At 40.9% G+C, this 12,570-nt stretch overlaps 1 protein-coding gene across 1 annotated transcript; it reads left to right on the top strand.

Annotated features, from left to right (window-relative positions):
- The first annotated feature begins 5,451 nt into the window (after nt 1-5,451).
- On the top strand, nt 5,452-11,452 carry LOC136493136 (probable flavin-containing monooxygenase 1). Its single transcript, XM_066489179.1, has 5 exons — nt 5,452-6,154; nt 9,722-9,956; nt 10,240-10,415; nt 10,524-10,879; nt 10,981-11,452. Exons 1-5 carry the CDS (start codon nt 5,702-5,704, stop codon nt 11,336-11,338), a joined length of 1,578 nt encoding a protein of 525 aa, XP_066345276.1. The 5' UTR covers nt 5,452-5,701; the 3' UTR covers nt 11,339-11,452.
- Nucleotides 11,453-12,570: the final 1,118 nt, after the last annotated feature.

Raw genomic sequence — 12,570 nt, forward strand, 5'->3', positions numbered from 1 at the left:
CGATGGAAAGGTTGATTTGGACTCGGGCGTTGCCGATGAGGTTGGAGGTGTTATTGTCGATGCCGATGAAGGGAGGCTTGAGGACTACTGCCGATGAAACATGGAGTATGCCGATGAAGGGAGGCTTGAAGACTACTGCCGATGAAACAGGGAGTATGCCGATGAAGGAAGACTTGAAGACTACTGCCGATGAAATAGGGAGTATGCCGATGGGAAGGAGGACGGTGAGATTTCCATCGTAATTGAGGCGGACAGGGAAATAGATAGGAGTTGATTTCCTTTTCTATATTTGTTAGGGTATGATTCATGTAAGAGTCACGTGTTTCCTTAGATATAGGATTGGTGTCCTAGTTGTGTTTGGTTGTGTCTCTTTAGATCAGGGTATAAATATGGAGTAAGGGGCAATGTAATATATATATCAATCAATATCAAAACCAATTTTTACTCCTATTTGCATCTACTTACTTTTCGGCGACTTCGTCAATTTGCATATTTTTCCTTTTTTTACGAGTTCTCATTGATTCGGCGAGCTGCATCGTTTCAGTGCGACCTTCGGCGATTCTCGAGTTCCGCGTGAGCACCTCTTGGCCGTGACTTCCGGGCGTATCGCTGTTGTCAGGACCAAAGTGTTCGTATCTTCATCCTTGTCGATTAGCAGGTCAAATCGACTGGCACGCTTTGGATATCGATTCGGGTATTAGCCCTTTATGTTTGCAGATCCACTTTTGCATCAACAATAGTGCTCAAGTCCTCCATATTGTGAAGGATGGTGATGATGCTTGCATATTTCTTTTGTGGTAGCACAGAGATGATCTTCCTCATTATGTCCGCATCATCTAGCTTTGTTAATCCTATAGAATGGAGCTCATTGATAATTAGATTCAAACGAGAATACATATCACGAACAAGCTCATCATCTTTCATTTCGAAGGAATCATAATTTTATTTAGCTAGACAATGTTTTTGCTCATGGACACTACTTGTGCCATCATGGAGCTCTTGAAGTTTTAACCAAATTTCATGTGCCGTATTTAAATTGAACACTTGGTTAAACACATCCATGCTAAAAGATTCAAACAAGCAATTTTATGCTCTAGCATTGAAATGAATTTCTTTTTCATCACTCTTCGTGGGTTTATCGGGATTCTTAATGGGTTTCATCCTGTCACAAGTGACTCTCCAAACTCCCAAATTAACCGCCTCAAGATAGCAAGCCATTCTAGCTCTATAGTATGGGAAGTTAGCGCCGTCAAAGTATGAAGGCCTAGAGGTATCCATCCCAACCACTCTAAATAGCGTCGACTCAACGGTGGTTAAGCCAAAGATCCAAAATGAGCCAACCGGCTCTTATACCAATTGAAGAGGACCGTGACGCCTAAGAGGGGGGTCAATTAGGTGACTTAAAAATCTAACTCCTAAACTATGGCCTCTTTTTCTAATCCTAGCAAAACCTATGCAAAAGATAAATTATCTAAATGTGCAACTATGGTTTTGCTAGTGTGTTTCTATCTCTACCGCAAAAGGAGTAATATAATCAATGTAAATACGGAAGCTAAAGAGCAAGGTAGAGATATGCAAACTCCCATCGATGACTCTGGTATTTTTACCAAGGTATCGAGAAGCATGCAAATTTCCCCCTAGTCCTCGTTGGAGCCCCTCGCAAGGAATCCCTCGCAAGGGCCAAGCTCCTAGTCGGGTAACTCCGTGGATAGCCTCGGGCCTTCCCCACGCGCAAGTGGGTCTCCGACATGCCTTCCGGCAAGCCTCTCTCAGATGCTCCCCGCCGTCTTCGCTATCAAGCTTCCGGCCGAAACGCTACGGGCCTTGGTCCCTCTGGTACACGGTGGCGGCCACACCATAAACTCGGTTGGTGTGATCTCGCAAGACTACAAGCCCCTCCGATGTACAACAATGGTGCGCGCAAGCACTGAGTGGTAAGAGATATGTAAACCTCACTAAACACTAGGCCTAAACCTAGAGCAAGCGCATAAGCACTGGTCTAATCAACCTAAGCACTTCACAAAGCACATACGCTAATCACCTAATAAAACACTAAGCACTATGCAAGTGGAGATCACTAAAATGGTGTACCAACACCCTTGATATATTTCCTCAGCTCCACTCTCCTCAAATGGCCGGCTGGGGGGTCTATTTATAAGCCCCACTGAGAAAGTAGCCATTGAGGATGAAATCCCGCTTTTCTGCTACTGATCGGACTCTGACCAGTGTCCGGTCAATACTGATCAGATGCGTTCGGTCACAAAAACGGCTCTCTGGAACCTTACTGATGTTGATCGGACTCTGGCACCCAATGTCCGGTCACTTTGCTGTTCAGCGTCCGGTCCAGCATTCGGTCACCTCTGTGAGTTGTCCAGCGTCTGGTCCAGCATCCGGTCTAGTGTTCGGTCATCTCTGTGAGTTGTCCAGTGTTCGGTCACCTCTATGAGCTGTCTAACATCCGGTCCAGCGTCCGGTCACCTCTGTGAGCTCGTTTCTTCGCGATCTTGCGTCCGGCTTGGTTTTTATCTTCGTGTTTGGACTTTACTTGATATATTGGGTCTTCTCTTGTGCTTCTAAGGTCTTGCTTATAGTGTTGATTCTCGGATCATCACGTCGCCTTCGTCCAAGTCACCTCTTGCGTCCTATTGAACTACAAAACAATCACTTGCAAATTCATTAGTCCAATTTGGTTGTGTTGGTCATCAAACACAAAAATCTAAAGTAAATGGGCCAAATGTCCATTTTCCTTACACTTGTGCCATTGTTAGTTTCCTTTTAGATTACCTACTCATTTTTTTGCTTTTACCTAACATGGTGCCATTGTTAGCTTACTCTTAGATTAACTATGTATTCTGGTTTCATGTATAGGGAGAGCTTGCGTTTTGTAAGATTGTTTTTCTTCTCTGTGCTTTCCAATTCATACTTTGTTCATTTCAATAAAGGTCACAGACAGTTTATGATTTAAATCTAATCAAAGCACATGTTGAATGCATCCATTACTGTGCTGATTCATTAGCGGTGCCTCCTCTACCCTGAATATTTGGGTGAGTGCCTTCAAGATTTTTGATGAAATGTATACGTGGATGCACTGCTAAGTAGGCACCTCCTTGAGTAATCAGGTGCTCCATCTTGCCATATATGATCTGCCTGTGGATTAGTGATGATGTAGAAAAAAGTAAGAAGTCAATAATGTTTCTTCATCTCAGGTTTTTTTTTGCAAAATTTAAAAACATAGTGCTTCTTTCTTATTTCAGTCAATATATATAAGATAATGCCCTCATATTATACCTGTCTTGTGATGCAGACAAGGCTTTCTGATAGGTTAAGAGCTTCATAACTATGAAATGGTCCTTTACTTCCTTGGGTCTTACCAGATCAGCTTCAAAATATATGGCCATATTTTAATGCTTCTAAATCCTTTTTAATATTTGTAGAGCACTTTTGGCACAAAATCCTAGAGCACCGTATTATTAACTGAGAGCCTAATATTACAGGAACTAATATCTCCAGTTGGTAATGTTAGAAAGAATAATATACGGCGTATCCATCATTCATAAACAATGAAGACGTCAAACAAGCAGTCTTGTGTAACAGGTTTGCCAAAATAGTGAGCCACTACCTAACCTGCCAATAAAAAACAGAATATTTTGAATGCAATGTTTTGCATCTTGTGGTCGGATTGTTTCGTTTCTCTTAAGTATATACCCATGATTAACTGTTGAGACTTTAAATGTTTATGGATCACCATATAATTCTCTGCATTTTCATGACTTGCATTCGAATTTGTGACTTTGGCCAAGATATGAGTGTGTTACTCTTTTTGTTCTTCCACAGCTATTTACCAGAATACCCATGACTGAACAAAGACATATGATTGTTCAATCTTTATTGTTTGCTTCACAGATTAAATAAACCATTTAGCCATTCACACAAAACACCCATAATGCTAACATAGATAGATGTAGCGTAGCCCTCTGTATGATCTCTGTATTTTGATCTAATGTACCTCTAGAACCTTCATACATGTCTTATTTCATTTACACAGGCATTCATATAGCTATTTTCTTCTAGATTCCTATGCTGAATTGTAAGTGAAAATTGTTCGAACTAATGTTTTGGTGCGTTGACCAGCAGACAGTTACAGTCGATGCGCACGGCAACGGCGGCGCCCTCCCATTCAGCTCATCTCATATTTTTAGCTCTAGCTAAATACAGATCGGGGCAACATACATATGCACCATGCATGAAATTATTCGAAGGTCAAAGCTATTGCCCAACAGGTAAGCCAATGCCACGTCTTTAATCAATTTTACTTACAACCCTTAGCTCAAAACAAAAAAGGTCATCTATAACCCTTCTGCTGCTTTAGAAGCTCGCACCAGCTGCCGCTACATCTGTCCATTTGGTGATCTATTGCTGATCGATTTTTGTGCTTCCTCTCATATATGCTGGTTTGTTGCTGTTTTTCTCTATGTAGGATACCCTACCTGTTGATCGAGAAAAAAAAAGATTCTATCAAGCATTACCAATCCAAAGCATATGTAATTTCTTCTGCATGTTAAGCTATTCTATTTACTAAAATTTGTTTGGACCAGTAAAAGCAATGCATTCTTTTTAGATGAAACATTCCAAAGATATATCTACAGGAAGTACTCTTTCAGCTACATTTCTCGTCCTGTTTTATTCTATTTTACCATCCATTGCTCTTAGATCCTCAGAGCAATATTAAGCAAGCCATGTATAATCTACCTCTTTGCTGCTATTTTCTAATTCCAGTTCATAGACTGTACGTGACAAATATTTACGGACCCATAGTTTTAGGCTATGCTCAATTCATATTATGTAGTAGTCTAGACCAGTAGACCATACATAGACACGTGTGGTTCTATTCTTAAATAATTTTCTATGCCACCCTAGCACAGTGTATGTCCGTGAAAAAACCCAACTAGGGCCTTGTTTAGATTGCTTCCAAATTCTAAGTTTTTTCACTCTTTCTCTATCACATCAATTTTTGGACGCATGCATGGAGCATTAAATGTAGGTAAAAAAAATAACCAATTACACAGTTTGGTTGTAAATCACAAGACGAATCTTTTGAGCCTAGTTAGTCTATGATCGGACAAAGTTTATCAAATACAAACGAAACACGCTACAGTGTCCAGATTGTAAAAATTTGCAATCTAAACAAGGCCTTAGATTGCCTCAAAATTCTAAGTTTTTCCACTCTCTCTCCATCACATCAATTTTTGGACACATACATGAAGCATTAAATATAGGTAAAAAAATAACTAATTGCACAATTTGGTTGTAAATCACGAGACGAATCTTTTGAGCCTGGTTAATCTATGATCAGATAAAGTTTATTAAATACAAACAAAACGTACTACAATGTACAAATTGTAAAAATTTGTGATCTAAACGAGGCTAAGCTTCTCTGCTCTCGCGCACGGGGGCGCGCGCATTCCACTAGTAGTACTAGCTAGAAGGCCTGCGAACAAAGAATTGGCTACGACGTGTAGAGCAGCAAACACTGCTACATTGCCTTAGAGATAAGAGATTTCTCGCTGAAGCGCCGCAGAACCAATACACTAGCTTAGCTACACTCCAGAAATACCAACCAGTACACACACGTACGACCTCGCTTCCGAGACTACTCCAACGAACCAGCCACACTCGCTCTCCAATCAAATCCGTCGTCACCATGGAGACGAAGCGGGTGGCCATCGTCGGTGCCGGCGTGAGCGGCCTGGCGGCGTGCAAGCACCTCCTGGAGCGCGGCTGCCGCCCCGTCGTCTTCGAGGCCGACGACGCCGTCGTGGGCGGCGTGTGGGCGTGCGTGCCGGCCGACAGCACGGCGCTGCAGACGCCGCGGCCGATGTACCAGTACTCCGACTTCCCGTGGCCGGACGACGTCACCGAGGTGTTCCCGGGCCACCGCCAGGTCATGTCCTACCTGGACGCCTACGCGCGCCGCTTCGGCGTCATGGACTGCGTCCGCTTCGGCCGCCGCGTGCTCGGGATGGAGTACCACGGCGTCGCAGAGGACGACGTGGCCGCGTGGGAGGAGTGGAGCGGGAATGGGGAGGCGTTTGGGTCCGGCGGCGGCGCTGGCGAGTGGCGCCTCATGGTGGAAGACGCCGAGGGGCGCGTTGAGGTAAGCATGCGTCGTCATCATCATTTGGCTCAAAAAGCTGATTATAGACCTTTCCAAGGAGAAGATATATCCCTTGAAAAATTTTGTGTCCACACACATTCTAGGCCAAATATTCACGAGCCGCATCAGATCACATCACATTTTCTGGAACCATGCATGTGCCCCGAGCCCCCACCAGTGCTGCTACATGATAGCGGGCCAACAAACTTTTAACTTCTTGCTACTACAGCTATATATATAGGACGGAACAATGTACTTCGATCTCTGTCGTAAACTCTAATGATCGCGATTTTGAAATTTATATCAAAATACGAGGTATTCTAGGTTCTCATCATCAGCACCCTCTCTCTTGTCTTTTGATAGAGAACATTGAGATTCATGAACAAACAGTCCGGAACTAAAAATAAAAATAAAAAATGAACTACTTCCTTCCATACTAAGGAGTGAGGAACAAAGATAGTCTTTTGTCAGACTTCTTATTTTATCTAAAAATAATTTAAATACTTTATATTTCAGGACAAATGGATTAAGATTATATGTATATATATTCTTCTCTGTATAATCCCATATTCCCATGAGAGATATATACGGTGATGCACCACCAAGTTATTATCCTGAGTCGACAACATTAGACGATTTGAGTACTGTATGTACTATAGGTAGGTGAGTCGAGAACATTAGAAGATAAATTATTATCCTAATTTATAACACCGTACCGTATCTACTTCCAGTAAAGAACCATATAAAGAGGCAAATCTCTATAGCATGGGATGTACTGAGCAACTAATGATTTCGTAAACTGATCATACATATACTACCTCCGTTCTGAATTTTAAGACTTTTGGTTTTTTTAGATATATTAATATATATATATATATATATATAGTAGAAAAACTATGTACATGGAGTATATATGAAACGGGGCACGGAATATTGCAATCTACCGAAATCATGGATGTAGTTACACGCATGCACAAAAACGTTACAAGAAATTAATTGTAGACGTGTTATCCATTAGTATATATAGTAGTAGGTTGAGATTTCAATTTTGGATGAACATGAAATACGTATGTTGCCATTGCTCGTAGTCATCCTTTGTCAAATGACACGTGCAGTAGTCCAGAAATGCGGCAGGCATACATCTCGATGCACTGACGATAGAGGTTGGAAGCATTAACCCATCTAGATTCATACCGCCTTCGTCCCTTTATAAATCAATATTTAGAGTTGTTCTAAGTCAATTGTTATAGTTTGAACAAATTAAAAAAACAACAACAACAATACTTATAGCATCAAATTAATATCATTAGATATAGTATGAAATACATTCTTCATAATTTATTTATTTGATGTCATAAATATTATTCTATTCTCTCTGTCTATGAATAGATAGATTTCTAGCCTAAGAATTTATCTACAAATAAATCAATTTTTAGAGGCTGAACATCCACCAGCTCATTTATTTTTCTTGGAGTCTCTTCGCATTTATTCACTGCACCTCCTGCCATCTCGCTCTTTTCCACCACCGCTGCCCTCAAATTCTCCAAAGCATTCTTGAGTTTTTGCAATTGGATGTGTGTAGTAAATATTATAATTAGCGTGTTACTGGAACAATCATCGATTAATGTACAACTACTCCAATTAATAAAGGACAGTATGGTCTTTTCTCTGTCATACTAACTTTTTTAAAATTTGTTAGGAGTCTATCTATTCAGAGACAGAGGGAGTATTTTTCTATAAATTTAGTTAAATTTAAAATTTGTTACTTAAAACAACTCTCAGAATTGATTTTTTAGAGATAGAGAGTATAAATACGATAGTTTTTTTTTTTTTGAGATAAAGAGAGCATCTAGCACAAACGGCCAAGGGTGGCGGCTTGCCTACCTAGCTCTGGCTTGCTGGTCCGTTCCACTGTATCCCTACACTACACCTGTCAGTCCCTTTTCCTCACGTGTCTTGCTCCTAGACTTGATTGATACAGCTGTAGTGATAGCTTGCGGCCTCTTCCAATTCACCAAGGATTGATTGATGCTGAAGACACCAAATTGGACTCTAATAGGTCTATCTCGGTTGTCTCGACTTTCTTGATACTTTGATGTGGAACATTATATTTACAGAGATGTGTAAATAAATTGACACAAAAATTGACGAGTCAGTGGCTGATTACCATATATATTTTACTTCTTTATCATGTTTATTTATCAAATGGAGGATTTCTTTAATTTGTTAATGGAGTCCTTCTGACCCAGGCTCATAAAAATAAATCATCATCCTTTGTTTTGTGAACCTTGCGGTTCACAGTACAAATATAGATGTTCACAGAAACACACGAACTCACCTCTATCTTTAAATGAACTCACGCACTCTATCTCTATACTCGACCTGTAAGTATTAATAAAAAACTAGTTATATAAATCATAAGATTGACAAAATCACTTAAGGTATTTCATCGTCAATGGATAAACCACCTATTCAATTTGTGTGCCCCACCTATGTTGACAGAAAAGGCCAAGGACTTTCTACTATAGTTAGATTTTTTTCCCAACTGAGTTGAGTCATCAGCTTCTTGTGAAAATGCAACATCTTCACAGGCCTATAAACAATTTCCAGCGGCAACTATGAAACAACAAAATAAAGTTCATGCTGGCAGAAACAAGAGCAGCACAGTTTTGTGAATAACATTGACTAACATCATTGATTTTTTCCGTTCTTAATATATTTTATAAGCAGAATGGTAGATATGGCGGTAATAACGGTACAAGTAAATGCAATGGAGAGTGTTAGTGCAGAGTTACAACTGGAATCTTTTTAAATTGGGCTCAATGGAGACAATTCACGCTATGTTGTATAGTTTTTTTTTCTCAAACTACGTAGGAGAGCTGTGCATCATTTCATTAAGAGCCTGTTCGCTGGTTCGATAAGCCGCTTGTGCTGGTTTGTACGGCTGATTTGTTGTGAGAGAAAAACACTAGCTGAAACGAACAAGCGAACAGGCTGTAAGAAAGAAGTGAACAAATACAAAAGATTAGGGGAGACCCCCCAATCCTTGCACACCAACACACCCACCAGAATAGAAAACAAAAATTGCCAATCAAAAATCGTCAGACTTGACCGGTAGCCATGGCGCCTAAGTGCCCAGCACAAGCGACCTAGTGAGGAGCTCCTGGAGCTTTGAGGCCCCAGCCATACACCACAAGGAGCTCTCATTCGCCACTGTTTGGAGTAGTATCTGGATGCTTGGGCACACGTGCTCCTTCAAACATGCAGAGTTGCTGTGCTTCCAAATCTCCCAGGCCACAATTATGATGAGAGAGTTCAAACCTTTCCTCGTATCTTTTGACACTGCCTGGATGGTGTTGCACCACCAGGCCGAGAAACTAGAGGCCCCAACCGTGGGCAAGTCAACGACCACGTTCAACCGTGGGCTATGTTGTATACCTAGCAATTCGGACCTATCTCACCATAGGTAATTACTACATGAGTTATATAAGTAAAAACTGTAACAGAAGTTTATGTTCAATGAAAAAGATCATTAGTGCAATTCAGAATTTTTTTCTTCTGCTGCAGACACACAAGGCAGACTTTGTAATTCTCTGTATTGGGAGGTTCAGTGGTGTACCCAACACACCTGCATTCCCTCCTGGCAAAGGTCCAGAAGCATTTGATGGGCAGGTCATCCACTCCATGGACTACGCTAAGATGGGCACCAAGAAAACGGAGATGATCAAAGCCAAACGTGTGACTGTTGTTGGATACCTGAAATCAGCAATTGACATTGCTGCTGAATGCGCTGAAATAAATGGTACGAAAAGTGCTCCTCATTATACTTCGGTCAAGAAATCATAGATATTCGACCATGCATATTGTAATCCTTTCAGGACCTTTTTTATCCTATAAGAATGTCCAGCCTTTTTAGCTACTCCCTCTGTTCTAAATTATAAGTAGATACATGGAAAATTCGATGTACCAAAAAGGTCAAAGCGACTTATAATTTGGAACGGATGGAGTAGCTTTCAGCAATTGTGAATTGCATAAAACGGGATATTAATAGTTATGTTGTTGACAGTTCGTTTTCTGATCGGTAGGCACTGATCATCCATGTACAATGGTGGTCCGAACAAAGCATTGGATCATACCGGATTACTATGCTTGGGGAGTCCACATATCGCTGCTATACCTAAATCGCTTTGCAGAGCTACTGATTCACAAGCCGGGTGAAGGCTTTCTCCTTGGGCTCTTGGCCAACCTGCTGGCTCCATTGGTAACAATCCATTCTGTTATTCTTCGTAGAACTTACACATTTTGTGTTAAGAAGAGGATAGATTCATATATTCACATAGTAAGCATCACGTATTGATATGTTTTGCAGAGATGGCTATTTTCAAAGTTTGCTGAGAGCTACTACTCCATCCCAATGAAGAAGTACGACATGGTGCCTGACCACAGCCTGTTTCAAGCACTAGCTACGTGTTTGGTTGCGATCGAACCAAAGGGATTTTATAAGAGGTTGGAAGAAGGCAGCATAGTTCTAAAGAAATCAAAGACGTTTACCTTTTGCAAGGAAGGTGTTGTTGTGGAAGGTGAAGAATTATCGCCGATAAAGAGCGATATAGTGATCTACGGAACCGGATTCAGAGGCGATCAGAAGATCAAGGATATGTTCACCTCAGAATATTTCCAGAGTATTGCAGTTGGATCAACATGCACAACTGTGCCTCTCTACAGGTAAGTTATGTGTACATAATTGCAACTATTATGGGCTTAATCGAATTCTCGATATCATTAACCACTTCATTGATGTCCACCCCATGCAATGCAATCCACAGGGAGTGCATACACCCTAAGATACCGCAGCTTGCGGTTCTCGGTTATTCAGAGAGCATTGCAAACCTGTACACCTCAGAGCTCAGAGCCAAGTGGCTGGCCCATTTCATGGACGGTGGCTTCAGGTTACCAAACGTTACTGCAATGCAGAAGAATATACTTGAATGGGAGAAGTGCATGAAAAGATATGCCGGTAGGTACTTTCGCAGGTCCTGTATTGGACTCCTTCACATCTGGTACAATGATCAGCTGTGCCGGGATATGGGATGTGATCCAAGAAGAAAGAAGGGCTTTCTTGAGGAATTATTTGGAATCTATGGCCCTGGTGATTATGCTGATCTTCACCCCAAGAAAGACTAGACGTTTGGCGGCTTGATTTCCTGAGGCAGTCGTTATCTGAAGAACGTATTTTCTGATTTGTGTATTATACATGCTGAATAAAGTGGGTATTGACGTATTGTGTCTATATTATTATTATATAATCGTACAACGTTTGTGAGGATTCTGTACAGCAATTCTTGCTGCGTCCTTTGGAGCCTGCGCACGCTTCGTCTTATGGGCCCTATTATTAAAGCCCAACGCCATACTAGAGTTTCCCGTTCTGGCTGGCCCATACAAACCTTTTGCTGAAATATCCTTGGTGTCTAATAATTCCATTGAAGCTTCTACTATAGCTGTGCTCACTGCAGCTACTTTTGTCTACAACTCTGGCTGCACACCACACAGTCAACAACCTTCTACTATAGTTAAAATAGGAAACAACCATAGCCCCAGCCTAAAAATGACAGCCGAACGGTATATCATTACCATTGGTGGTTGTAGGAACTAGAAAACCTCGAGGAAATGCATATTTCTTGAGTGCTATACCGTTATCCCAAATTGTCAAGGTAATTCTAAATTTTCTCAGATGTTATTCAAAACTGTAAGATAATTCCATATTTTCTTTAGCGTTGTTACAAATCGCCAAGGTAATTCAACATGGTGTTATTCCACACCACCAAGGAAAATGCATGTTTCCTTGAGTGTAGTTGGAAACGCCAAGTAGGATTTCAAATATTCACTGTAAGATTCACCAAAGTGAATACAAATCGAAAGTATTATTAACTTAGTCACAAAGCGACTTTGGTGTGGAGTGGTAGGGGAGGCTTGCGTGAGGCCTTAAGTCATGAGTTTGATTCCCAGCTACCGCACGCACGCATATATTGTGTGACTTGGTACAATTATCTTGACGGTCATAAGCACTCAAGAAATATATATCCTTGGGCTGGTACAAATACCTTGAGGTCGCTCAAATTATATATACCCTTCACGTTATTAGCTCTGAAAAAAATTTATATCTTTGGCGGTTGTCATATTTCCTTGACCTTGTGAAAAGTTTGACCTCATTTTTTTTCTTTTGTGGCCAAACCAAGGAAATTATTTAAGGCAACCAACTTTCAAGATAATTGTATTTCTCTTACTCTCGACTCTTAGCGGTCCTTCCTTTGGAGTTCACTTTTAGACTAGTTTTCTTAGCAGTTTTTATGGTTTTCTTGAGAGTTTTTTACTATTATGATTTGTGGTAGACTGGTAGTGTATAGGCATAACCGACT

The sequence above is a fragment of the Miscanthus floridulus genome, chromosome 11, assembly GCF_019320115.1.
Source record: "Miscanthus floridulus cultivar M001 chromosome 11, ASM1932011v1, whole genome shotgun sequence".
NCBI lineage: Eukaryota > Viridiplantae > Streptophyta > Magnoliopsida > Poales > Poaceae > Miscanthus > Miscanthus floridulus.